Source organism: Trachurus japonicus, chromosome 20 (genome assembly GCF_045865225.1).
Source record: "Trachurus japonicus isolate A0001 chromosome 20, Traja_1.0".
NCBI lineage: Eukaryota > Metazoa > Chordata > Actinopteri > Carangiformes > Carangidae > Trachurus > Trachurus japonicus.
Genome location: NC_140926.1, coordinates 22,200,069 through 22,227,441, shown reverse-complemented (window position 1 = coordinate 22,227,441; position 27,373 = coordinate 22,200,069). Strand labels below are relative to the sequence as shown.

The 27,373-nt window shown below is 43.0% G+C and overlaps 3 protein-coding genes across 11 annotated transcripts; 1 reads left to right on the top strand and 2 right to left on the bottom strand.

Moving 5' to 3' along the window:
• Nucleotides 1-3,537: 3,537 nt before the first annotated feature.
• Nucleotides 3,538-12,551, bottom strand: cdk13 (cyclin dependent kinase 13). The gene is made up of 14 exons (XM_085764035.1): nt 10,377-12,551; nt 9,260-9,829; nt 8,999-9,157; nt 8,758-8,897; nt 8,499-8,669; nt 8,216-8,405; nt 8,042-8,098; nt 7,820-7,921; nt 7,647-7,724; nt 7,040-7,156; nt 6,813-6,944; nt 6,523-6,719; nt 5,821-6,324; nt 3,538-4,700 (listed from the first exon to the last, which is right to left on the bottom strand). The coding sequence occupies exons 1-14, from the start codon at nt 11,522-11,524 to the stop codon at nt 4,000-4,002; spliced, it is 4,266 nt and encodes a 1,421-aa protein (XP_085620161.1). The 5' UTR covers nt 11,525-12,551; the 3' UTR covers nt 3,538-3,999.
• A 935-nt stretch (nt 12,552-13,486) lies between these two features.
• Nucleotides 13,487-20,396, bottom strand: ralaa (RAS like proto-oncogene Aa). Of its 8 annotated transcripts, none has more exons than XM_085763868.1 (5): nt 20,375-20,396; nt 17,726-17,966; nt 17,403-17,611; nt 17,024-17,198; nt 13,487-16,891 (listed from the first exon to the last, which is right to left on the bottom strand). In XM_085763868.1, exons 2-5 carry the CDS (start codon nt 17,837-17,839, stop codon nt 16,769-16,771), a joined length of 621 nt encoding a protein of 206 aa, XP_085619994.1. In that variant the 5' UTR covers nt 17,840-17,966; nt 20,375-20,396; the 3' UTR covers nt 13,487-16,768. The 8 variants fall into 8 exon arrangements, with proteins under 8 accessions (XP_085619994.1, XP_085619997.1, XP_085619991.1 ...); XM_085763871.1 differs by having other exon boundaries at nt 17,726-17,859; nt 20,375-20,393; XM_085763865.1 differs by lacking the exon at nt 20,375-20,396 and adding an exon at nt 19,693-19,859.
• On the top strand, nt 19,634-26,833 carry med1l (mediator complex subunit 1-like). 2 transcript variants are annotated; one of them, XM_085763863.1, is made up of 18 exons: nt 20,012-20,027; nt 20,113-20,165; nt 20,346-20,437; nt 21,615-21,690; nt 21,777-21,831; nt 22,051-22,177; nt 22,264-22,292; nt 22,463-22,534; nt 22,642-22,716; nt 22,879-22,955; nt 23,035-23,094; nt 23,273-23,393; nt 23,515-23,639; nt 24,536-24,657; nt 24,789-24,987; nt 25,084-25,179; nt 26,052-26,154; nt 26,413-26,833. In XM_085763863.1, the coding sequence occupies exons 1-18, from the start codon at nt 20,023-20,025 to the stop codon at nt 26,756-26,758; spliced, it is 1,833 nt and encodes a 610-aa protein (XP_085619989.1). In that variant the 5' UTR covers nt 20,012-20,022; the 3' UTR covers nt 26,759-26,833. The 2 variants fall into 2 exon arrangements, with proteins under 2 accessions (XP_085619990.1, XP_085619989.1); XM_085763864.1 differs by lacking the exons at nt 20,012-20,027; nt 20,113-20,165 and adding an exon at nt 19,634-19,694.
• Nucleotides 26,834-27,373: the final 540 nt, after the last annotated feature.

The window sequence follows — 27,373 nt, the reverse complement described above, 5'->3', positions numbered from 1 at the left end:
AGTCAACTGTATAGATAAAGAAATGTCAGAGAGTGACAAAGAGAAGGAGGTTCAGAACAAGTCCCAGCACCTTGTAAACACTGTCACACACCAGAAAAGTGTGACCATGCTGTGATCATTTATGTGAGGAGACGTTTTGGTTCTTTTATTTTTTATCCTCCAACCAATTTTCCTGTCAGCATGGCTGTTGTAGACCCTTCTCCACAACCATGTTTTCCATCCACCTTAAATAGAAAAAAAAAATGATTTGAAAAACATCAACCCCATCTGTATTTGTTATTTTAATCTTGTTTGACATTTTTGAGAGGGTTGCTTTAATGGGAACAGATGTAGATTCTTTAAAAAACTCTTCCTATTTTTGAAGCCTTTCAAAACAAATTGATTTCCTTTTATAATCCTTCAGACATATCAACAATAGAAAGTCTTTTGTAGGACATTGTCTGTTTGTTTTTTATTATATTATTTGATTAGAAATGTTCTTCTTATTGGTATTTCTGGAAGCCATGTTCTTAATGGAAAAGAAAAGCCTTTTAGGCGTAGCCTACACACAAGAGGATTTCTGCTGATCTTTATAGTCATATCTGAGGGGGTTTCCTGTTCTTACATGCCCTGGCAAATCACATAGTCATTCTGTCTTTACACTAGACCACTATAGGAAATTACATGAAATGTGTCTGAAATAGTGCACTTACTGTAACAAAGTGAGGCATAGAAATTCAGTATTAACATTTTGGGAAGTCACATTTCTAAGGTGAATATAAAGGTGTAGTGCCAGGCAACAGATAGCCAATATAAAACTAACGACAGCATAGTATCAACTTAACCTTCCTCTTGTGTTTTCAGGTTTTAAAAGCATATAAGTAGCCTACCACATACATTTGTTTATATCAAGGCTTTTTGACTTTGTCAGGAACCTCTATTTAAACAAAATAAAACAAAACTAATTTTAACTGCAAAACCAACTTTTTCATGGATAAGGAAGCCTAACAATGTAACCAAGAGATGAGAAACAAAAAGGAAGCCTAACAATGTAACCAAGAGAAGAAAAACAGATTGGATGAAAAAAAAAAGTTTTTAATGTATTTTACAGCTGATTTAAAACACGGGTTAAAACTGACGCTAACACCATAGATGGTAGCAGAGAGCTACACAAGGCAGAGGTTAGACAAACCTTGCAGACATGAAAAGTGGCCACATGCCACCATCAATCCATTAATCTGTCTTTCTAAAAGAAAGGTAAATAAAAACAGATTTCCCTAAATATGAAACTTTTCCTTTAACAGTTGCAACAAATCAACAGTGAAATGTATTTTGTCATATTCACAGGTTACATTTTTCTTTATTACTGTAAAGCTACGTTAAGAAGAATCCAGAGTTTCATTTCGTAGGTGGTGATTCAGTGGAAATGTCTTTTTTTGGTTGCCTAACAGGAAGTCATGTGACTGGGTAATCAACTCCTTTTTGGTGTGGGCAGTGTCCTGAAATGTTTGGTACCAGTGTTTAGAAAATCAATTGTAAAACACATATTTTAGGTTATTTTTGGTGGTGCTTTGTCACATTCATTCAACTTTTCAACCTGTATAACCAATAGGACAAACCAAAGATCTGGTGAGTTTTACTGTATAGTACTGTATACTGAGTTAACATAAAAATGTAGCGACTAGGGGTCAATGTGCAGTCAATGTGAAACATAGGTCAGGAGGCCTTTTGTGATAGATTTAAGCCCTGTGTGAATAGTTTAACTCAGTCTGAGTGATGCTCTTGTTAAAGTCCATGCACCTTCCCTGCCTGACTCTGCCTCTTCTCATCTTCTCTTTAAATCACACTCAGTGTTGTTTCAATCAATCACACATAAAAATATGATGCTGCCAGTCCCACTGAAGCTACCGTAAATTTTCAGCAATCCATCATCCACGGTGTATTAATCACAGACTAGCTGCCGTCCATGTACTGAATTAGCTTTGCAGAACGGAACCCCCTCTGAGATAATCACTTTTTCATCGCCGCCAATGTGACGTGTGACAAATGCAGATGTGGCTGTGATGGGTAAAACAAAGGACAGATGTGTGTAAAGTTTCTCTCTTTGTTCAGCTGTGGCTCCAGTATGGTTTGTGCATCAATTGTAAATCTACTAGCCTAACCCTAACATTATCTAGTGTGTTACTGTTATTTCATTTAAGGTCAGTTAAGCAGATTTTAATCTATTTATATGTTTTTTCTAGTATACGTCTCGCACGGACCTTCCTGAATCAAGAGTAATGGACTGTTTTTATTGTGTGGTGCCTTTAAATTGCGAAATTAAACCTAATTGGAAAGGAATTGGTTTTCCATCTTTGAATTAATTTACATTTCATTATGTTTGGACATCTGTTTTATAAATGTATCTCTGATAAATGTATTTCTTTATAGCAAGACAGAATCTTTGAGAGCCACTCCTTATCCAGTACAGGCTAGAGTGACATAAAGGTCCACTGACATCTAGGAGAATTCAGATTATAGTTGGCATTAAGTGGTAGCATGCAGGAGGCCCGGTTTGTGATCTTCGATAAACTCTTTTCCATCAGGTTCGAACTATGAGTCAAGGTGCTTGAAGACTGAATCCACTGGGAGTTATCATCTACTGGAAGATTTTCTTTCTTCCTGACAGTCTGTATCTTAGTCTGAAGTTGTGCATTATGTTGTCTGAGACTTGATGTGCGCTGCTATCTCCTTAGGCTCGTCTCCATTGAGATGCTGCCATCCTGACTGTCATGTGGGGAGGACAAAAAAAACTGTTTACATTCCACAAATGCAGCAAAGAGATGTGTATTTGCATTGTTCTGACTCACTCTAGGGGCTTATCCTCATGTAAATGGTGTGTACACTTCCAAGTGTAAAGATTTAGCACCAGTGCAATTGTGGTCGCTGGGTAAGGTCTGTTGGTTTTGAGCGGGACTGACAAGTGAGCGCATTTGCCTACAGATGTGGTGCTGAATGCCAATCTGAATCACAGACACACATGTTGAAATGAGCACACACACACACACACACTGCAGTGATGTTTGACCGGCACTGCCATCTGGTGGTGGTGTCTATGAAGTCAACATATTATCCAGCAGCAGCAGAAATGCCCACTGATAATCTGTAGTAACGAGAGACAACGATATGTTGTTGGCATTTCTTTAATAAACATTTGCCAAAGGAGGAGGGAGGGGGGACAAAATCATTTTTAGTACAAAAAAAAAAAAAAGACATTGTTTCCTTTTTGAACTCGGGTTACGTGTCTGTTTTCCTCATGATTTACAACACCTATTGGCAAAAAGGCATGTGGAATTGAGAGTGAAAATAGCTTTTCTCCAATAAGTCAGATCGGATTTTCTGCCGTTGTCCAAGTGCTACCAGTCTCTCTGGAACTAACAGTCCTTTTCCTCAGATGGCTGCCTGTGTTGGTACCTAAGCCATTAACCCAATCAACTGAGTCACCATCGTCTCACTAAATCATGGCCGTAAAAAGAAAAAAAAAAAAAAAAAAAGGAGGACACTACATTACTGGTCATATTCCTAATTGTGCAGGTAAAGCACATCATCCATTTCCTTTCATAGCTAAAACTGTTTCCGCCTACTTCAGTCAGTAGTGCAAAACATTAATACTAGTCTGCCCTGGAGCAAATCACAGACAAGCTAAAGGTAGAGATTTTAAAATTTACCTGTCTGATAAATGTACACTCAAAAAAGGTAAAAGTTTAATTTAAAAGACAGCAGAATAGATTACAAAAAAATATGAAAATGGTATGAGCAAGAAAAGCTCCTCCGGGGTTTATTCCACTGTCCTTCTGCAAACGTACTCCACATTCCAGACTGGGGAGGAATACAATGCCTTACACTGATTTAAGTTATTACAAACTTGAGTGTGCATCTCCAGATCCCTCTGGTCTGGCATGAGAGGCGTCAGGCTCAAAATAGAGTCCTCACGCCTTTTGTCCATTGTCACAAACTGCCATGTCAGATTTTTCCAGTCTTTCAGAAAGGTAGTCCTCGTCCTCTGATTGTTGCTGTCGAGTTCACGTGTGGGACGAAGCCCAGGGGTAGTGGTGGAGCCCCGACTTGAGAAGGGGAGCCCCAGGGTTGTCCTGGTGCTGGGATGGGTGGGGGAGGGGGTCCGCCGTCCTTCCGAGCCATGGCGTGGTTGTACAGGTGGATGGCGCCGGGGTTGGGCTGTCCCTCCACGGGTAAGGGGCTGTGATTGTACTCGAAGCGGTGGTCCTTGTCCCCGGTGAACACCATGCTGCTGGGTCTGGTGGCTCCGGAGCCTGGGGGGAAGGGGTCCGGGTGGGCCGGGGCCAGGACCCCGGCGCCGGACGAGGAGCCCGTGACCTGGCCCGGTCCGCTGAACACCTCCCTCAGGGTGTGTGGGGGCAGGCCTCCGCCGAGCATGTGACCCATGTAGCTGTCCCCGAACCCTGCGGGGGTGAAGGGGGGAGGCGGCGGGTGGCTGTACTCGCCCCCGTATCCAGGCCCTTCAGCGGTAGGTAGAGGGGGGTAGTCGGGCTCCGGGGGTCTCCCGCCGTCGCCCCCGCCTGCAGATGCGATGGGGGGCGCGTGGCCCGTCTTGGGCTCGGGGGGAGGCTGCCGGTAGTCCAGGTCAGCGTGTGGAGGTGGTTCTGGAGGTTCAGGTGGTCTCTGGTCTGGGGGTAGGATCGACACTCCACCTACTTCAGACACTAGAGAGGGAGATAAGAAAAATTATCAGACTGTGAGTAAATTTATCTCATTTCTTTTTTTAAAGGGATAGTTCAACCTTTTGGCAAATTGGCTCATTGCCATAATCCCTATAGTTTTAGGAGTAGGTTCATTACCTTTAATTAATTGTCAGTGCAAGCTATTTTTAGAACGGTGGAGCAGAGCCGCGAGCTGCTCAGAGCTACGCTACGGAGGCTCATGGGATTTCTTGGTTGCCCTCATCCAACTCATCAAATACACAATCCAACAACTCCAACACGCTCTGGTGTGACCTGCACATTCACCACACTATGAGATAATAACAGAACGTTACGAGACAGAGTTGTTTTAGAGGTAAATGCAGAGACTGCTTGCTGAAAAACTGCCCCCGATGGGAACGCGCAAAACAACTCTGTCTGGTAACGTTCTGTTATTATCTCATAGCGTGGTGAATGTGCAGGTCACAACTTGTCCACCAGAGCGTTTTGGAGTTGTTGGATTGTGTATTTGATGAGTTGGATGAGGGAAACCAAGAAATCCCATTAGCCTCTGTAGCGTAGCTCTGAGCAGCTCGCGGCTCTACTCTGCCGTTCTAAAAATAGCTTGCACCGACAATTAAAGGTAACAAACCTACTCCTAAAACTATAGGGATTATGGCAATGGGCAAATTTGCCAAAATGTTGAACTATCCCTTTAAGTTGAACTGTTTTCTACCTAGACAAACCACTTCTCTAGTTCCTGTAATTTGGATTTCCCTGCTTCTTATCTCAGTCTAATCTGAATAAACGGTTTGGATAGAGCCAATTTTTTTTGTGTCACACTAATGGTAATTGACAGATCTTGATCCTTCTGGAGATATAATTTTGTGGTTTTGTACATTCTTGACATACTCCATCTGCTGACCACTTTCCCTGCAAAGCGTTCTTGGCCTAATCTGTTTTCATTACACATGATTTCATCTGGTAAACCAATGTTCTATCGCTGACATATGGTGAAAACCTTTTAAAAATAAATGATGGGGAAAAAATGGCTTAAGGAGCCTCAAGTAGAAAGAAATTGTCAGATGTGTTCAGTCAGACAGCTGAGCGTTAAGTACAGGAGGGGAGGGGGGCGGGGGGTTACCTGGAGAGACTGGGCTGGGCTCTGGAGGCTGTTTGACCTCTGGAGGTAGAAGAGACCCTCCAGGTGCTACCACTCCTGCAGGGTTTGTGCTCTCTGCTCCCTCTGCGCCTTCGCCGGCTTCCTGCCTCTGGGCCTGTTGCGCTTGGAGGAGTTGAGCCAGCAGCATTGTCATCGCCGTCTGGGTGGCGGATGCGGCCTCTCCCTCTGGGATACCCGGTGGTGCGGACATGGGGGGCGAAGGGGGCTTGGGCATGGGAGGGGTGCGGGGGACTCCTGCTGGAGCGGCGGGCTGGGGAGGCTTGGCGGGTGCAGGTGGAGCGGGAGGCTCGGCCGGCTCGGTGGGCGCCAGGGCTTTGGAGAGCTGCTGTAACGTCTCCTGGTTGACCTTTGTGCTCATGGACTGGACAAACTGGGCTGTGTTGACCGCGCTCTTCGGCTGGCCCAGGAAATTCAGGAGGACCGCCAGCTGCTCCTGTGTCAACTGAGAGTTTGGACCCTTCGGATCTATGAGAAGACAGAAAAATAAGATAAGCATTGAGGTTTCGCTGTTAAACTTTGGTTCCAAGGTTCGTTTACCATAATAATCATTTGTTTTCATAGTGCCTTTCACACAGGGGAGTACAACCCAAAGATCTTTACCAGTGACTAACAAACTAAAATCAATAATTAAACAGTACAAATACAAATGATAGTCAGGCTCACCGAGCAGAGCTGAAGCAGCTGCATTCTGAGCTTTGATACCTCCAGGAGCAGGGAAGCCCTGGGGAGTGTTGCTGCGGCTGTCGTCAAGGCCCAGCTCTTTACGGGGTGCCTTAGGGGCCGCCAGTTCCTCTGGCATCTGCTTCTGTCGCCTGCGTTTCTTACTCCACAGCTCATGACAGTCCTGCCACAGTGGAAGACTGGAGAGAAACAAATGGTTAACACGGTGAGAAATGTTGAGGATTTATCAACTGTGATTAAATACAGCAAGATCGACATGAACGGAAACGTACTCGGGCGGGGGCATCTTGTCTGGGTCCACGTCCTTGAGGAACTCGCTGCCCAGCGCTTGTTCAGCCGTGCAGCGCTTGCTGGGGTCCAGGTTTAACATATGGTCAAACAGATCCAAGGCAGACGGAGGGATGCTAAACGGCAACAGAAGCACAAGGTCGCGGTAAAACGTGCTGCTGGAAGCCCCAAGCCATAAATGTATGATTAGAGGTCATGGACATTGACTTACAAAGCAAACTCCTCCCGTAACCGTCTCCTGTACTGTTTCTTTGGTTTCATGGTGTTGAAGAAGGGAAGTTTTATTACATCTGGCCACACAGCAGGACAGGGGCTGCCACAGATTCGACTAGATGACAGGAACACACAAGTCATTAGTTAAAGCAGAATACAACTTTTTAGCAAACGGTAAATTGTGACTCCCAGAATAACTGACAACACCCAGGCAACTGGCCCGACTTGTTGCGTCACATTTGCCGTCACAGTTCATTTTCTCTCCTCCCTCGATGTCACCAGTGTAGTAAAAGTGAGGAAGTAAATGAGACGAGTAAAACGTGCTTCTTCCATTTTCTAGCTTAAAGAACTGCACAAACTTTCAGGTTTTTTTACTTTCACTACCTTGACTTTTATCACTAAAGAGGACACACACACGCACACAAAAAAAGATAAGTGAGGTCTGTTAACCAGAGCGCATATTATGGCTGAATGGCATTGCCTTCAACTGAGACGATCAGAGTAAAACATGTGCCACTTTCTCTTCCTTTTTTCGGAGTGGTTGCACCACTGAGAGAGAAACAGAACTTAAAAGTGAAACATTTACATTTTTAGCAAGCATTTACCTGATGAGCTCTAACTGGGCTAACTCCTGATTAGCTTGGAAGATGGGTTTCTTTGTGAACAGTTCTCCAAGAATACATCTGTGACAGACAAAACAAGGCGTGAGTTTTGATTATGACCTGATGGATAATCATGTAACATGTCCACAACAAGTCCATATCAGTCCTGTTCTTACCCGCAGCTCCACACGTCAATAGCAGGCGTGTATCGCTCTTCCCCCAGGAGCAGCTCTGGGGGGCGGTACCATAGTGTGATCACTTTATTGGTGTATGGGCGACTGGAAAGGAGAATACAGATTATTATTTTAAATCACACCAAAGGGTTAGAATAAAACATGGAGAATGAAACAAAGTTTGTTTTAGCAAGAAAGCTGCATCCAAGAATATAAGAGGCTCACCTCTCTTCAGAGTTATACAGCCGAGCAAGACCAAAGTCTGCAAGCTTGATTTGACCTCTGATTGGGTGGGGGGAAAAAAACGACTGATTAGACCTAGCTGGAAAACAGGCTTGACGATTTAATAAAATCTTTGCGAGATCGTTCTAATTGACAGCAGAGATCCCGAGGACCTACTTGTTATTGAGCAGAATATTGGAGCACTTAATGTCTCTGTGCAGGAAGTTCTTTTTGTGGCAGTAATCGAGACCTTCCAGCAACTGTCGCATGAAAGACTTGATGTGACTCTCGTTGAAGTGAACCAGGCCGGACTCGAGCAAACCCATTAAGTCGTGGTCCATGTATTCAAATACGAGATAGAAAGCACCTGAGATGGAAGGGAGAAAAAAAAAATTTAGTCATCCAAGAAAAAAAAAAAAAAGATCAGGTTGGAGAAATCTATACATTCAACAAAATATACCTTTATCATTTTTAAAATCCAGAGCGTCCTCCTTGTCCGTGACAATCTCCTTCATGTTAATGATGCTCTTGTGGTTGAGTTGTCGCAAAATTTTAATCTCTCTGATGGCTGTAATTGGGAAGCCCTCCTTTTCATTGTCCAGGCGGACCTTCTTCAAAGCCACCATCTCAGCTGTGAAACAGAAGGAAGAAATGCACCTCAAAACTAGATCGCTGCACAGGACACTGGTTTATGAACAACATATGTACAGAACACTTACCAGTGTCTTTGTCCTTTGCTTTGTACACCTGCCCGTAGGTGCCTTCACCTGTGATTCCGATGATCTCAAACTTGTCCACACAGCGCTTGCCCCAATCGATCTCCGTTTCCTTGATCTCACCGTATCTTGGGCCGCAAATTCTGAGAATTACAATGAAAGAGTTCAAAGGAAGTAAAGTGAGTGTAGAACAAAGAGCATCAACAGGAAATGATAAAGGAAGACTAGATGCACTCTAACATACTTAGGTCTTCGGCGAAGGGTTTGGGACTTTTTGTCCTCGGGTGGGCTGTGCGGGGAGGACGTGCCACCAGGAAGTTCAGGAGGGAGAGGCAAATCGGTCAGAAGCTGGCGGGCTTTTCTCTCTGACTTCTTCTTCCCTGAGAGTAAGCTGTCCTTTGAGCTGATGGGAAGAAAATGTAGGATACAATGACAGAGTAAGTCTAGACAGTCGAGTATAGAGGTGCATTAATCTTCTAGGTCAACTGCCCCAACACACACTTACCCTTCTCCTTTATTCATGTGCTCAAGAACTGTTTGGGGCAATGGGAGAGATGACAGAGTAGACATGATAGAACCGGTGGCTCGTTCCTTGTCTTTGCTCGGTATAGATGCTGGTGCTTTCCTCTTGTCCCGATGTACAGAGTCGTCCTTCCCCTTTCCGTCTTTGTCCCTGCTGGTCTGGTGCTCGGTGGTCCTGGTCTTGGACGACCTGTCGGAGGGAGACTGGGGCTGGCTGGTTGTGGGAGTTCTGGGGCCTTTCTCTGGTGGAGGTGGAGAAGGGGGGCGGCCCTTCCTGGCTGCGTGATTAGACTTCGGGCTCGGCTGGGGAGCAGACGACGAACCCTTGGTCGGAGTAGACGTGTTGCTGGAGTTCTTGAGCTTGGCGGCCGCTTCGGCAGCTTTAGCCTTTTTCTGCTTGCTCAGCTCGGCCGCGAGACTGGTTTTGAAGGTGAGCGTGCTCGGCGAGAGGCTAGAGGGGCGACTGCGGGAGCGAGAGTGGCGGTGGCGGCTGCGAGAACGTGAATGCCTCGAGGATGAATATGGACTTCTGCTACGTGATCTAGCAGATCGCCTGGAAAGGAAACGACAAGGACGCCATTGTATATTTTGCTTCAACATTACAAACTGTTACACATGACTGCTTCATTTGCTTGAATCAAATGAAAGAAAAACTGGTGGCTATTGAAGCTGGAGTGTTGTGCTTTCCATGAAAAGATATCAGGTAGGTTTTTTACATTTATTATCAGCAATTGCACAATAGCACACATACAGTATCTTTTTCACTGTGGGGGTAGGAGTTAGGCTAATAAGTTTTTACTTCTTCCTACTCCTTTCCAAACATGTTAAACTTTATTTTATTTATTATTATTAGTTAATTAGTAGTAAAATTTTCTAGTTTTTTTGTTTGTTTTTTTATGTTCTTTGTTTTCTTTTTAATTATTTATTATGTTTGGTTTTGTTTTGATTTCACTGTTCACACATGTTCAAAATAAAGATTTCAATCAATCAAAATCTCTATCTGTGTGCTGGTTGATCAAAGGCCTATAACAAATCAAAAGGACACACCACTATAATAGAGCACAGACAGAAATCAAACACACCTCATCCTAAGAACTTACCTGACATCTGGACTTGGGCTCAGGGACTTCCTGTATGGACTTCGTGATCTCCTGCGATTCCCATAAGGACTTGAACCAAACTCTCCTTGTTCATACGGACTATGACGGCCATAACTTGGTGACCTGCGCCAGTTCGCTGGGCTCGCAGGGGATCGTTTCCTTTTGTTGCTAGAGTATGAACTGGGCGACTTTGTCGCGCCATACGCCCCATACACATCTGAATCCCGGCTGTAATATGTGGAACTGGGAGAGAGTCTTTTGCTCCCATATGTTGGACTTCTTCTAGATATCAGCTGGTTGTAGCTACCAGGGGACTGGTAGGTGTACGAGTATGACGTCCCATAGGGACTTTCTGATTTTAAACCAGGACTTCTCCTGTATGCCCTGAGGTCTTCGCGGTCATCTCTGTAAGATTGTGGAGCATCTCTATATGCAGACGGGGGCTCTTTATCAGACCTAGTTTTACTTCTGTGCCTTTTTGAATCCCTTTTGTCTGCAGATTGTGAGGACTGAGACGTGGATGTCTTTTTACCATTTCTATCACTGCTCCTTGTAGTGTCCCTGTGGTTTTTAGAGCCACTCAAGCTTCCTCCACTCCGAGCTTTTGAGGAGTCTCTCTCGCGACTCTGGCGATCTTTTTTCCTCCCCTGCTCCTTGTCTTGCTTGCTTCTTTCAGATGGTCCTCTGGTTTGCTCGTCTTTGCTGACACTCACCGCCTCTCGGTCTTTCGGCTGACTTCTGTCTGGAGATGCTGGTCCATTATAGTCAACAAAGTCAACATCGCTGAGTCGGTCCACCGAGAGACGGTCAGCGTGGGGGTCAAGTTTAGGAGAGGGGCTCCCAGAAAATCGCTCAGACTGGGAGCTCACGTCGTCATACTCTACCAATGTCCGAAGTTCAACCTCTTTATCAAAAGTGCTTTTTCGATCATTGTCGTGGTCTTCTGCCGTACCAGTATGCCACAAGTCTCTATCCTTGGCCTGCCTGCGTTTCTTTCTCGTAGAAGCCGACGAGCGCCTCTTCTCACGGGGCCTCTCTCGCTGAGCAGCACCGCTCCCTGCTTTACTACGTCTGTCCTGCCTGTTAGCATTTCTCTGTGCTGAGGGGCTCCGTCCCCGACCCTCGCGAAGCACGTCTGAATTAGGCATTTATCCGCCAAATAAACGCTACGCCCGCGTCGAGAGTTGTAGTTAATCCTGCGTACTTTACCTAAACTATGTCCCTGGCTGTGTCGTGAAACAAAACATTGGGGCTAGCTGTGTAACAGGCTAGTGAGCTAACGCTACGGCTACCTCACAATTAAGACAGCCAACCAGCTAGGTAGCTAAATCACGAGCTTAACGTTAGCATTACAGAGCTAACACGATTGTGGCTCCGGATAAAACGAGCTATCCCTGGCGGTAATTACTGAAAATAAGTGCCAGTAGATTCCGTCACATATAATCCACAATACAGTGCTTAGTTATAGAGCCAGTCGATACTCAACCATTGTACTCCAGGACGGACATCTCCCAGATATGCCAGCTAACGCTAGTCGGTTTTAGCCAGCTAGCCTCCACTAGCTGTGTCCGGCTACACAGTCGCTTTCCAGTTCATGGTCAAAGCACAGGCCCGGAGCCACACAGAGTTGAAAATCCAGTTCTTCTGAAATGTTGCAGTGAATTGCGAGCATGTACATCCATTCACCGGGTAGTGTTAAAGTGGAGGTAAAAAACTATCTCGTCTCCTCCTGACAAACTTCTTCTCGCCCTCCATCGCACTCCTCCTCCAGTATGCAACAAGGAAGTGAATAGCACACGAGTTGTTGGATAGCCGCCGCCGCCGCTAGCGACTTTAGCCACTTAGCTTTCTTTTCTCCTTGCGTGGAGTTCACGGCAACTCAAGTCAAGATGCAATAAAACAATGCCATTCAAAAACACCTCCGCTCCGACGTATTCCGCCGGCTTCTTGCTCACTCCGACAGCCGCATTGTCCCAAAAGTGGTTCACGTCTTTCCGGGTAAAAATGACCCCAAAAATGATTTGATTTTTATTTCAAAATATCCCCAACTTTGTTCGAGTGTGGCTAACGCTGTGGCTCGCCTGGGCCCAGACAGCTTTCAAACTACAGGCCTTGTGCGTCGCTGTGGACCAATGATACGCGTGTGCGTCATCCAGCTCAGTGGTTACGTCCCACCAAGGGAAACCCCTGACCCCTAACTTCAAAATACAACCCACCGCTTCCTTTCTGTTAATCCGACGATCTCAGAATTAAACTTGTTTTTTCTATAGAGATTCTATACATCAAACAAGACTGGAAAATACACATATCAATTTGACGTGAGTTGTACGCCATTTATTGTTTTAGTGGTTTATTACGTTTTTTTTCCCCTTCAAAAGAGATGTATAATTCTTGTAAATATATAGGCTATATATATATATATATATTGATAATGGTATACATTTATTTACTGACTTTCGTGTTCATTTATTTGGATTTGACCATAGATTCTTCTAAGGGCCTGTGTCTTAATTAATGCATTAACGTAAATTAATTATATAAATTGAGACATTTCAAAGGTAGCTGTCAAAAAATAAAATAATGAATAATTATGAAATAGAAAAAACAAAACAAAATGGACAAATAAAAAAAGTGTCCTCTTCTGCCTGCACATGGATGCAATACCAGATCATTCTTCAAAAGCTGTAATAGATTTGCTGAATTTATTACAAAAATACTAATACCGTATATTTGTAAAATAAAATGTAAAAATGACTAATATTTTACACTTGGCGACAGCTCTTTAACAAAAAAATCAAATCAAGCAGACATCATACACAAACTGTAACACAGCCATGTCTGTCCTATGGTAAATCAATACTTACCCCTCCCATCCTGCATGACATTGGCAAAGTCAAATATTAGAAGAAAAAAAAAAAAACCTAAATGCAGCACAAAGAATCAGTGTTAATGTGTAAACAGTGATGTGGGTGTAGACAAGCTGTCGGCGCTTGGTGACAACAAGGCCAATTTAAGCAGTGTCAATTTCTGCTTGAATGAACTAACATAAGACAGCTTCTTCAACCTGCGTAAGTAATCACACAAAGAACGCTACAAACATCTGGAAAATGTTATTAGTAATATCCACTTTATTTGCCATTTCCAAATACCTCACAAAAAATGAATTGAAATGTAAGCTTCACCTCTTGCATTCACAAACAGATAGGCTACATTAGTGGTTATGTTTAAAATAAGTAAACATGAAGGAAACATTTAACTGATGGCATACAGTACATACAACCATCCAATCAAAAGACATGGATATCTATTCTTCTTCTTTTTTCACTCCGAGGGTATTTGTATAAAAGGCAAAACAAGTTATTTGAATACCCAGTAGGACATTTTGCTCTTAGCTTTCACACAAACATCTGTTTTAGTATCCAGCTGAAAATATTAAGACCGTCCAGTCTATTAAACTATTCATGAGGACAGAGAAAAAGAACGTTTATGAGTTACGTTTGCTTCTGAAAAAGCACTGAAACATGAATGAGACTGTGATAAGCCGATGTTCGAGTAAGCAAGCACTATGGTGGTCGACGTAAGTACAGTAGCTTCTGCGATCCTCAACAATGTAGACACACAGCACTTGGTTATTGTAATGGCCGTAAGCTAAGGAAGGTGTGCCATAACAGACTGTGATTCTTACACTGGATGTCAGTTTTTGTGCCTGTCGCTTGAACTTCCAGGGCCGTTTCAATCACGGTGTAGTGTACTGGAGGTTAGCCCTTAGAGAATATTAAACCAAACGACTTTCCAAACATTCTGCCGCCATGGCTTCCTAATGTTTTGCCTCGCTAACTGTCACATATCCAGTCTCACCCTCCCATTTCCCCATTTCTAAACTCTAAAACTCTCTCAACCGTGTGCTTCTCAGTAAACATGAAATCCCACAGACATTCTTAAGCATTACTGTCTTTCTGTACAACTAACACACTGAAATACACGACAAACAAAGCCTGTAATCAAAAGGCATGGATTTTAAAGTGTTTATCTATTAACTCAGGAAATCAATGAAACATTCTTATTTGCGCTCGACAACTTTTGGGATGATGTTGGATTTCCTCAGCTGTGTTCAGCTCTCTTAACCGCATTCAAGTTTAAGTGCTTCTGCTGCACCAAGTCTTATAAAAAAGTAGTTTGAAGACAGTGACAATGTTTTTGAACCGTTTTGAAGTTATCTCGTCCTCTTTGCAATTGCACCAATTATTTTTGCATAGACTCCACTGTTGGGCATCCCACTGGTTGCTGGACTCTAATGTAAATGGTGAGCTGCTGCTGTTGGCAATGCACACACGCACACATTTACTCTCATGTCAATAACCTAAACTGGATCAGTGTGAAATGTGGCAAAAGGAACCTCTGGATGGTTGTCAAACTTTGAAAAAAAAAATAATTTAAGGTATTTTTGTTTGAATAAGTTAGAAGTGGTGGGAAAACAAAGAGTGGCTCAGTTGTAAAGGGACTCTAAGAGGATTGAGGGGCACATTTCATTAGGTGTTGTGGTGTATGTAATTTAGCTACTAATCATGTGCTGCATTCTCACTTTGCCAATTCTTACACTACACTAATCTCCACTTGCTTGTACAATTATTCCACTACATGAGCAAGACCTGAAGAAGAAACACAAAATATTTCATCGAGTTGCCACTAAAGCATTCTAACACCGGGTAGGCTTGCACAAAATGTAACAAAGGTAAACAAAGTACAAAGTCAATGACCTCTAAACTCTGCACATCATTGGCAGCCAAAGGTTACAGGCAAACGGGATGAGCATATGGGGATTATTCACATTCACAATGGACAGAGAGGCAACAGTGATACACTGTACATGAATTACTAAAGCCCTCGTAACCTTGTACTTTTTCCCCAGGCCATTTCCAATGTAATCTTTTCACCTCCCCTGACGCTCCTTCAACCTTTGTCTCGGTCACTTCTATAAAGATAATTTATGCACTAACGTTGCGGCACTTTCTTCTGATGCTCACCACAGAAAGTTGTCATTCACTTCAATTAAACGGTGGGCACTTGTTTGTACTAGCTAGCATATTTCTTTGGTGACAAGAGTGTAAGTTTATTTTGGACAGGTACCACCTTACTTTTATCAAGCCAGCATTCATTTTTTGACATTTTCTACCTTCAAATTTAATCTATCAATCAATTTAATACCACTTTTGTCCCAATTTTTAGGAATAGGTGTAAATAAAATAAAAATAGGGAGATAAAAAGTCTGAGCCAGGAAAAGTAAAATCTGGCAAAAGAAACCTTTACATGTCTGGAAGCAGATTATTTTATCTGTGTTAAATGACACATGTTAAATAATGTGTTAAAGACAGCATATAAAGGATGTAGTGTTATGGAATCGCCTTTTTATCAGAGCACCAGGGATTCCGTCATCGCAAAAATAAAAAGGCAATGGAAGTCATTAGCCGAGTGAGGTAAAACTTCTGAAATGTTAGAATTGAAAAAAAACGTTCAAGTGTTGCAAAATCCCTCACAGGTTTAAGGGTAAAGATCAATGTTGTTTGTGCATTTTGAGAAGACTCAACAAAGTGACTAGAAGGGGAGAAAGAAAGTTAGTGCGATCAGCTTACACTGGTTGATATGATAGAGGACAAGGAAAGAAAGAAAATAAAAGTTTGACTTCACACATAAAAACAATAAGTGTCGATAACCGTATCACAGTAAAATTGAGGTGTAAGACGACAAATAGGAATGGCATCAAATTTCAGCTCTGGCTAAGTTTAACACACATGATCATTCAATTAAAATGCTTCCAAGATTCACAAGTGCAATGTACATTTCCTCTGTGGCACTTGATGAATTCTGGTTTGACACTACACTGCTGAAGTCTGTTCACTTGACGTTTCCTACCAAAGACGGTGGACTGATTCTACGAAGTGGGGCGTTCCAGTATTGAGCTCCAGTTATATTTCCCTCCCCATTTAAACCTTGGCTCTGACACTTTCATTTTATCTTTTCCTTTTTGAACTTGCACTGCACAGTTGTCTGAATATATTATACACATCAAACTTTACAATGAAAGGTTTTTGTAACATTTCAGGGCTTAGCCTCTTGTCAAGCTTAGGCCTAAATTAAAACACCATCCATTTATTACACTCTGTAATGTGGTCAGAGTAAAGAGAGAGAGAGTACATAAGTTATTTGGAGTGTCAGCACATAAAAAGTTAGAGCTATAAATGGTGTATGGAGTGCCACCTTACTACTCCCTGACGCACGGTCAGATGTCCTGTTAGCCAGGAACAGAAAGTCATGGTCAGGTGTGGGCACAAAGTAAATGCAAAAGTCTGAGAAATGTATATGTACATAAGCAGCTATCCTGCTCTCTTTTAGGACTATAAAATACAGCATCTCTCTCTAATTCTCTTGGCCAAACTTTTACTTTTCTTCTTCCCGTTCTTCTCTTTGCTGTCCTCCATTTTCCTTGCCCGGATCTCTCTCATCAGGTCAAAGAACACCTGTTCAAAAAAACCCAAAAAACATGAATAAACAAAATAACAAAAAGAGGGCTCTCATATCTCTGCTGTAGATCAACTGAGCTTACACGACCGCAGCCAAGCCGTGGCTTATCTTTTGCCGATCGGACTAACCTTGTCGACGTTGGCACGGGTTTTGGCAGAAGTCTCCACATAGCATACGCCCCACTGCTCGGCACGTGCCTTCGCCTCGTCTGCGCTGACCTGCCGTCGGTCGTCCAAGTCCGACTTGTTACCGACCAAGAGGAACGGCACGTTCTCGTCCTCCTTCACTCGAAGTATCTGCTCTCTGCAAAACAGGAAATGCCATCGAGTCATGAATTATGGAAGTTAAGACACTCACTCACAGTGTTGCAACCATCACAGAGCAAAAGCTGTAAATTACAGATTCCAAAGTATCAGAAAGCGAAGCATTTAGTCTAGGAAAACTGAAATGTATCCAATGCTGATGGATAAGAGAGTTCTGCATTAAAATCAAAGCCCGCTGCTGTACCTGAAATCTACTGTTGCCGCAAACGATTCCAGTTCTGTGATGGAGAATACACAGAGGAAACCTTCACCACTGCGGAAGTAGTTATCCCGGATGGCTGCATAGTCCTCTTGTCCAGCTGTGTCGAGGATGTCGATCTGTACCTCCTCTCCGTCCAGCACCACTTTCTTTCTGTAACTGTCTGCTTTGGTTGGCTCATAGTCTTCGACGAACTGGAGGGGGAAAAGAAGAGGGGGGAAAAAAGAAAAAAAGCTTCACTTGAACTTTTTCCACAACAAAAAAAACTTGTGAATTGTAACTGCACAGCTGTGGTGTAAGTGGCTCACCTCATCGTACATGAACTGGAGTGTGAGAGCCGATTTGCCCACTCCTCCACTGCCCACCATAATCACTTTGTGAAGGGCGAGAGAGTTCTGCCCCTTTGGCTTAGCAGCTGCCATGGCTCTGTGTACTGAGAGATCTGAGTGTGAAAGGGAGAAAGTTCAAGGTGGAGGGGAAGGATTGTGAAATGAAGAGGGTAAAAATCAGTCTGGACTGCAGCTGCAACAAAGAGCTGAATGATAATTCCTGGGGAGACAGAGAAGGAAAAGAGAGAAAATGATGGTAAGATGTTTCATCATCACTTCTGGGGGCTCTAGACTCCATCTCAGCAGTTAGATTGCATAGCCATCAGTGTGTCTCTTAGCAATAAATCCCACTACAATAAAAATTCAACCAGTAGAAACAGCCATTACTCTAAAATATAATACAGGGGAGTATCCGTTGTACCATGTCAAGATACAGCAGATAGAATAAGAATGACTTCTACTAGATTGACACAGTACAGGCTGCTTTATAAATCCACTGGCTCCTTCCCCATCACCATGCGTGTGTGGATTACATGTTCCTTAATACAACAGTAGTAAACACTGTTGTTACACTCCAATGGTGCCTTCACGATAAGCCTTGTAGATCAGCAAAATACCAAATCAGAGGTCATCATGTAAACGTAGATAGCCTCTAATCACAACTACATTTGCAATCTGTGGGAAAATAAACTGTTTTTGGCAACCTCTGAGAAAACCTACTGAGATGGATGACATGCAGATAAGCAAACACAAATTCTACAAATTCCACTAACCCTGGAGGAACTTGTGCACGCCATATGGCAGAGAAATAAAACTTTTACAACTACAACTGGCAGTATTTTCCTAAATTCTGACAGGGGTGGATAAGATCTGACATATGTCAGAGCCATTTAGTGATCCGTTTCCCATACTGGACTGTCCAAGACGACTATAGGAATGACATGATGTCAAGAGGTGTGTGTGCTGATGCCGTTTCCCATCACAGGCCAACACCGGCTTCTGAGGATCAGGGATAAATACGGGAATGGAGCCAATGGGTCATTATACAAATTAACAAAATGGTCTGCATGCTGGAAGTCAATATTACGATTAAGTACTAAAGTCAATATGCTTTTACCTTAACCATTTGGACAACCACATTGCGGAGACACACCTCTTGACTAAACATGATGGAAAAATATCATCCACGTGTAGCATTATAATGAACGTAAAGTATATAAAAATGGCAGAGACATAGGTTGATATGTAACCAGCTCAAAGAGGAAACGGTTCAACAATTAATAAAACAATTTCTAAACAAAGTTACATGTTCAAAACAGTGATAGAAATGCACTGGCAACAGCCGTTACTTAGGTAACAATTATCGCCATGGTATTTTAGTTTAATGTCATTATTTGGCAACTCATAGCTAAACAAGGCTAATAACACAGGCACGTCAACAACACAATTAGATGGTCTAGGCTACGTCGTCACCGGAGACAATTTGACTTAATCATTACATCAGTAAGACGAAGCACAGTACTCCAATAATCACGTTAACTTATTAGCAAGTTAGCCGCCGACATGCCGGACAGACTCCAGTGGGCGATGCGGCTAACGAGCTAACTAACCAACCAACCGAGCAGGTTCACCTGACAGACAGGTCACCTAACCGGTAATTTAACATGTACGGAAGTTCAAAACGCAGGTGGCGACTGAGACGACACATTAAACCACATATTAATAATAAAAAAGAGCAGATACCCAGCAGCAACAGATGCTCGGGTCGATGCTTTTTAAAAACTCAGCAGCTCCCAGCTCGGGTGGCTAACCAGCTACACACAGGCAAAAAAAGAGGGGGGCTAGCGAGCAGATAACAAGCAGCTAATCACAACTAAATGATGCGAGAGCAGAAAAAGAGCAAACGAGACACAACAACGGGTTTTGTGTGCAACAACATCACCTACCGGTAAAATGTTAAACAGTGTTCACCTTGGCACGGCGTTTTGGCGAAGGCTGAGTTGTGGTGGCAAAAACTGGAAAAGACTCAGCTAGCTACTTGTTAGCTCATGGCTAGCTCCGTGGCTAACTCCAGAGGCTGGGCTGGCTGGTGGCTGTTAGCAGCAGACTGACTGCACGTCCTGTGGGCTTGGCTCCGTCTGACAACGCCCGCCCGCCCGCCTGGGAGAACCTAACACTCACTTTTACTTTTTGTTTTGAATGCAACATCAATTTAAATATTTATTTATAAAATAAAACGTCATTTGCATTGCTTCACACATCACCATTTCTGTTTTATGTGGTTAGATATTGCATGAAGCACAAGAGGATGCTAGATAATTGAATAATTAGTTCATCCGCATTTAAATGTTGTCACGTTTGCTCAGGGCGAGGCCCCTTTGTCAAGTCAGCAACGCTGCAATAGACACACACAGACCAGGTAATGTTGGTTTTTTAAGTGTTGACTGCAAGATGAGCATTACAGGCTGCAAACCAAAATCCAAACACACAATTAAGTGTTTATCTTTAATCCAAAACACACTTTAAAGTTTGCCCACAAATGTAAGGGTGTGGATATTGTAGTTTTATTTTCATATTTTGTCCTCTCTTTCTCCTTCAGAGATGAAAGCAAAGTCCATAATTTCTGACCTGCGCTTGAAGTTTGCAGAGAGGACCTGGAATGACACCTTTCAGCTTGTCCGCAGATGCATGGTGAGACAAACGTCAAACATTTCACAATGTTTGATCACTATGGTTCTCGTTTTCTTTATTTTCCCCTCACATGAGTCAACTCTTGCCCTTCATTATGTAAATGATGGAGTTCACCCAAGATTCCCGTTAGTCAGGTTATTTGAGACTATCCCCCTTATTTGCTATGCATGGGGAAAACTGATATTTTTCAGTTTGCAGGTCGCTGGAGGGTTTCTCCAATATGATGATGTGCTGTGAATCAGGAACTGGTGCAGTGATGCACTGAGAATGAGATCATGTATCCTGGAACACTCGAGTCTTTGTTGTTGATCAGCAGTCTGTGCATTGACAGTAATCACAACTTCACTTGGATTCACTTCTTATCAACCACATGGCACAGTATGTGTTGTCAGCCTCAGCCTTTTGGAACAAAACAAAGTTGGTTGATTGGTTTTTCTCGTTTTAATTAGGCTTCTGTATGGCCTTGGCTCGGCAAGGCCTCCTGTTTGGCAAGACATGTACTATCTGTTGGTTTCACTCATTTGCTTTTGCAAGTTTTACATTGTGCTCCATTAAATATACTTGTAGACATACATTATTTTACTTTAGGATTAGCAAAGCTTCATAGATTCCAATGGATTGTACACCCAACAGAGGATCTGCAGAGTGCATTAGCTGTGCCATAGTTAGTTGTGTGCAGAGGCTCTTGAGGAGAGGGTGGGTTAGTTTTCTTTAGATTTGTCATGGGTGGAGCAGCAGGGTAGATAATACTTTTGGATTAATACAAAGTGGAGCTTGGCAGTGGCCAGTCTCTGGAGTCTAGTAAAGAAACCTGATTACTTGGTGGTCTGAAGGGATGTGTGGTCCAAAAGGATAAGGCAGCTGGGGTTAGTCATACAGCTTCCTGCCAGCACTGATGTAAAAGAAGGACTCCTGTAGGACCAGACTTCTCTTTAACTAAGCAGGGCAGTGCACGATTGTATTTGGACAGGCCTGCTGTAGCCTCCTTGGTCTTAACCCATCCCAAAATGCAAAGCATTCAAATGTCAACTCAACACTTGTCTGTGCCATGGTGACATGCAGTTTGTGTGTTACATGGCGGGATGGGCCAACAGGACCAAAGAGTGTGTGCACAAGGATGACATTGCCACACAACTGATCCATTGTTGTTTTTTTTCTTCCCTTTGTCCCCTAATAGGAGAAATCCAGAGATGCATCAAAACCCTGTGAGCCTCTGGTCAGATCCCTAGAAAGGCTCCAGGAAGAGTTCAGTGGTAAATAAAACAAAATTGCGCACGTATTTCAGTACATGTATATCACTTTATACCTGTGAGTAAGTCAGATTCTGTTTTTTTTTCAGTGTCGTCTATGAATACCATGAGGTTTCGTTTGGAAATGATAGCCAAACAACAAGGGTAGATTCCATTTATCATCTTTGTCCTTTAATTTGTTCTATTTTGAGCTTGTGATATTTGATTCACACCCCTACCAGATCTACAGTATTAACCTGTTAATAGTTTTATTTAATTTCTAACTATCTAAATCCCCAGGATATAACATTATCTCTTCTGTCACCTGTTATTCTACCGATATATACTGTGGTGACACCCATTCATTTCCATATCCATGTCTAGAATGGGTTTTCATGTTACTGAGGCCACTTGCTACCTCACAGCCGACTTGTTCTACCTGGAGGTGGTGTTGTTGCCGTGTGGTGGGGTGGAGGAGGTAAAGGTGGCCCCGCAGGGAGAAGCCCCCGTTGTAAGTGCAGTTTCCAGCCGGCCATTATTAACAGCACTTCCCTTTTTTTTTAGTCCATGTGCTAATAAAAATAAATTGTTTTGCAGCCCAGTGAGTCCCTTCTGCAGCTGCTGAGGTAAGAGGAAGAGCAATGGTAAATTTAGACTTTGACATTTCACTTGGACCCAACAGTGCTGCTATTCCCTCAACCATTGAGTTGATGATTAGAGTACAAACTATTTCAGTGATTACTTAAAGATAGATGATTTCAGATACACATGCTGACCTCCTGCTTTATCCATGCAGGCTAAAGAACTTTGCCGACTTCTCCGTGAGATTGGCAGGGCTCTTCACCCAGTACAACATCCCTGGAGAGAAGTACACAACCCTAAAACAATTTTTATCTTGCATTTATCTTTTGGCCAGTTGTATTTGTTATCCATTTCCTTGATGTTTTTGTTTTGTTTTGTTTTTTTTCCCCCCAGCGAAATCAAATTGTTGCTGTTTACATCTCTACACTCCCTTGGGAAAGACTTGCAGCAAATTTCTAATTTGCCAAGGTGGGCAACATCAAACACAAAAGCCTAAACTTTATTTCCCCTGCAAATTAGAGCTCAGGCAATAAGTCAATGGTTTATGTGGCATTCATGATTGCATTTTTCATAAACCTAACAACTCATCAAGAAAATAATTATTTGTAAATTGGAATCATTTTCAATCAGGGTACAAAAGGACAGTGACCCCCAAATAGACATGATTAACAATGGAAGGATTGGATTTCTTACAGCTGGAAAAGAAGGTAGAGATGCAAAAACACAAGTTATCAACACATATTTTCTTAAATTGCTTAGATTTTAAATTAAAGTTTCTGATTCCAGATTGCCCCCTGACTATCCAGTTCTTTATCGCTCCCACTGATGTAAAACCAACAGATTCACGTAAGATCTCAAAATGCCTGCAAAACAAAAGCAGACGCTCCTTGGTGGTAAACTAAAATCATTTACTAATAGACTTGCTGTGTAAATGCATGAGAGATGTGTCTGTATTCCTGGGAAGCCTTTAACGGCCCTGTCAAATGCAGATTTTCCTATAATAAAAGCTCTTTGTTTTTTAAAGAAATAACAGATATAAAAGCAGGTGTCCAGGCAGCCCAGGTGACCGTATGTGTCAGCGTTGTGTCTCACAAGCTCCAGATGGCATCTGTGATCCCACAGCCACCACAGCTGGATCCCCAGGGGTAACGCTGTTATTGTTTAATCTCCCTCTCATCAGGAATCGTATTTAATTTTACATCCCACAGTGAATGTTGAATGTCAGCGCCAGTGGTATTAATATAGCGAAATTGTGTCCTGTGGCAGTTCTCCTGTGTTCCTGCCGCTGAACGAGGTGCCAAATGAGACGCTGCCCGCCTGCTTTCTCCTCAAACTGCAGCCAGCTGTCCCACTGCTTATGTCTTTTGTAAACAAGCTCAGCCAAATTACAGGTGAGGTAATTGTTCGCAGGAAATATTGCATAAAAGGTAGGCCGAACTTTCTTTTTCTTTTCACACATGTTAAAGTTTATACTTTAACTCATTTTAAAGAGGAACTATGCAAGTCCGGTCGCTCTTCTGCTGATTTGCTAACCCTCCGTCTGGCCATGTGCATTTTGTTCACAATGAAACCAGTGAAAAATCAATGCATGGGCCGGTGGATAACGTTATATAACATATACGATGTTACGACGTGTATCTGCATAGTCTTAAAGCAGAAGTAAGCGATCCGGTGGTTTTGGCTAACTTCTTGTCAGCAGATGGAGTTAGCAGTCCCCGCCCTCGTCCCTACGTCACCACATTCACGCGCATCCCTTGGCTGCACACACAGAGAGGACTGCCCCTTTATGCCGTTCTCTCTCCTCATTGGATAAAGGTTGTAGGATACAAGGAAAGTTTTCTCCTCGGCTTACAGCAGAGCAGAGTGACTGACAGACCCGTGTTTCAGACCAAACACTCTATATTGTAGAGTGTATATTATTAAGTGATTGCCGTCGGAAGATTAGACTATTTAAGACTTATATTAACACAAACATTCCGCTTACTTCTGCTTTAACTGTCATAAACAAACGATTGCGGGTTATGGAGACGAGAGCTGGGACACCGGGGCGGCGGCCAGGTACTACACTGATGTTGCATGGTTGGTTTTCAGCCCTGAGACGCCAGGTGGAAGGCAAAGAGCCACTCGTAACAAGTCACAAGTCATGTAGTTAACTCTGGAGCTTTTTAATTAAGGTAAAAAATATAGCAGAACCACTGGAAAAATCCTGCTTACAGTAGTTCCTCTTTAAGCTGCTCTTCACCCTATCACATGTTCTCCTGTATTCTCCCTCTGTGATATTCCATAGATGTGGCCATACCAGAGGTTGACCTGCAGTGGGCACCCTTACCCAAGCTTCTGCTGAGAGGTTCACCGAGTCCAAGCAGCCATGTGGACACACTGGATGGACAGGATACTATTTTTACAGTGGTCTGTATGTTTTGCTTTAAAGATCAGCACACTGATTATGAAACAAATGATAACTGGGTCCAAGCTAAATTACTATGCAAGCTTTAGATCTAAAATAAATCTTTGTTTTTTATGCTCTCTCTTCTCTTCAGCCTCTCCCTGGTGGTGTGATGCACAGTTATATTTTCCCTGGAGCTGCATGGGAGGCGCACGCACATGGGGGAACTGTGATGGATGGCGTTCCCTTCACCCACCCGGCACATGTCCCGGCTATACTGAACCTGCTGCGCCACCAGTGTGTCATTAACACCCTGCTGAGGAGCTGCATCGCTTCTCAGCGTGCCAATCAAAGTAAGAGGGAGTTTTACATTACAAAATCACTGGCGTCATGGCGACAGACATGTCTGCAAAGTGACGTGAGGCTTCACTGATGTACCTTGTCTTCAGGTTCAGTTTGTGACCTGCACTTTGAAGTCCTCTTGGAGTCTGACACCAGCTTCTCTGTGACCTTCCACCAACCAAACATCGACTCCCTCGCTGTGTGTGAGTATTTCCCACTCAATGTTTTTACTCAGATTAAAGTGTCACAGCTATGAGACAAGCCAAATATTTCCTGCCTCCAGCTTCTAAGCTGTGAGGATGTGATGTTTTTCATTGACGTTTTTAATCATAAACTCGAATCTTTCTGTGTTAAAGGGATAGTTCAACATTTTGGCAAATTTGCCATAATCCCTGTAGTCATAGCAGTAGGTTTGTTACCTTTATTTGTCGGTGCAAACTATTTTTAGAACGGCAGAGCAGAGCCACGAGCTGCTCAGAGCTACGCTACGGAGGCTCATGGGATTTCTTGGTTTCCCTCATCAAACTTAACAAATACACAATCCAACAACTCCAAAACGCTCTTGTGGACAAGTTGTGACCTGCACATTCACCACGCTATGAGATAATAACGTAACATTGCGAGACAGTAGTTTTTGAGGCAAATGCAGAGACTGCTTGCTGAAAAACTGCGGGAACATCAGCAGTTTTGCATGAATTTACCCCGAAAACAACTTTGTCTCGTAACGTTCCGTTATTACCTCATAGCGTGGTGAATGTGCAGGTCACAACTTGTCCACGAGAGCATTTTGGGAGTTGTTGGATTGTGTATTTGATGAATTGAATGAGGGAAACCAAGAAATCCCATGAGCCTCTGTAGCGTAGCTCTGAGCAGCTCGTGGGATTATGGCAATGGGCCAATTTGCCAAAATGTTGAACTATCCCTTTAAGACTGTTGGTAGAATTTTAAAAAATGCAATTTTAATGAAATTATAAGGAGCATTTTCCACTAGTTACTTATCTGAAGCTATATTGTGATCGATGTAATGTCAAGCAAATGACAAATGTATGACTTTATGGTGGATTTCTGTCCATAGTGCTGGTGAACGTATCAGATCCCCATCATATTACCTGCAGCTTGTTTGGAGCAGGAGCATGTGATCCGTCCATGGATGAACACATCTCTACTATTATGAAGAGGTATGGTTCATGACAAGTTTCCCTCCCTGCTCTACAATTTTATGAGGAAACACATGTATAATTGATGGCTCTGAATCTCCCTTCTGAGTGTAATCAATACTGCAGCAAACTAAGTGATTCACTGTGATGTATTGACAAGATCGATTTTTTTTAGCAGATGTAAATATAACCAAATTGTAAGTGCGGAAAGGATTCAGTCATTTCCTTCCAGCCTTAATTGGATCTCTTTGACAGTGTGTATTTGTGTTCATGACTCAGGTGCATGTCCGTTCCTCTGACTCTGAGGACATTATACACTAAGCTTGAGGAAATCACCCCCGCCCCACTTTCTCCCGCTGGCCCGGCCGCCACGGAGGCTGAAAGTGACCACTCGGCTCCATCGAGTGCTGCTGTGATGGACGCTAACAGCCCCTTGACCAAGTCGTCCGAGGGTGCAGCTGTGCCAGAGGACGGCTTCAGCGTTTCCGGCTCGGCCTGCTATGCCATGTCTGTCACCGATTCTGAGCTTCCTCCTGAAATAAATACAAGTCCTGCTGTCAACCCTTACCCATTCACTCCTGTGGGTGTTTTCACATTGAATGGTCAGCTGTCAGAGGTCATCTAAACCAGTTTGTGACGTCCCAAAGTTCTTAAAATGTGTGGCATGTATAGAATGGAATAAATGTTTTGGTAAAGCTTTTTTTTCCCTCATACGTCAAATCAGACACAACACATAACTTACTTTGTCTTTTTTTTGCCTGAGGATGCTGAGTTATTTGTTAGTGCATGATCTTCTGCAGAAAGCTTAAGTGCTTCTTACTATGCATTCCACCGTGGCAAAGATTGCTGGCTGTAAAGGTTTGAGGTTTGGCATTTGACCCCTCTCAGACAGCCAAGAGCCAATTTGATTGGTACCATGTGAGCCAATCAGACATTGTTAAAGTACATAATGCATTCTTGATGGCTCGTAATAATAAAGTAGCAATCAAAACACGACATGTTAAAGTTAAAAAAGTAGCTCTCCTGCATGCATAAATAACATTAAGGCTATGGCTTGATTGTGTTGGGCTGATCAACAAGAGTTAGTACTCTAGTCATTTTTTCCTTTTGAGAAAACAGCTTTGCACGATAAATAAACGACTTTTGGTGTGAAAAGTGTGGGAGTTGAATACCTCTTTGGAATGGAAATTCCACAGTAACAAATCTTTTGATTACTGCTGAGCACCCTGTGCACAATTCT

Bases quoted from the DNA above. Each gene is read 5' to 3' on its own strand.
- cdk13 (XM_085764035.1), bottom strand. From the start codon at position 11,524: ATGCCTAATTCAGACGTGCTTCGCGAGGGTCGGGGACGGAGCCCCTCA. The intron at 7,922-8,041 runs GTGAGCCTCTTA...TCTCCTTTCCAG, and splicing joins CTGTATAACTCTGAAGAGAG to TCGCCCATACACCAATAAAG. The intron at 6,945-7,039 runs GTAAGTCAATGT...GTTGCCGTTTAG, and splicing joins TTACGGGAGGAGTTTGCTTT to CATCCCTCCGTCTGCCTTGG.
- ralaa (XM_085763868.1), bottom strand. From the start codon at position 17,839: ATGGCAGCTGCTAAGCCAAAGGGGCAGAACTCTCTCGCCCTTCACAAA. The intron at 17,612-17,725 runs GTGAGCCACTTA...TTCCCCCTCCAG, and splicing joins TCCAGTTCATGTACGATGAG to TTCGTCGAAGACTATGAGCC. The intron at 16,892-17,023 runs GTTAGTCCGATC...TTTTTTGAACAG, and splicing joins CCCGTGCCAACGTCGACAAG to GTGTTCTTTGACCTGATGAG.
- med1l (XM_085763863.1), top strand. The intron at 22,717-22,878 runs GTGGGCAACATC...ATTTTCAATCAG, and splicing joins CAAATTTCTAATTTGCCAAG to GGTACAAAAGGACAGTGACC. The intron at 22,956-23,034 runs GTAGAGATGCAA...TTCTGATTCCAG, and splicing joins TCTTACAGCTGGAAAAGAAG to ATTGCCCCCTGACTATCCAG.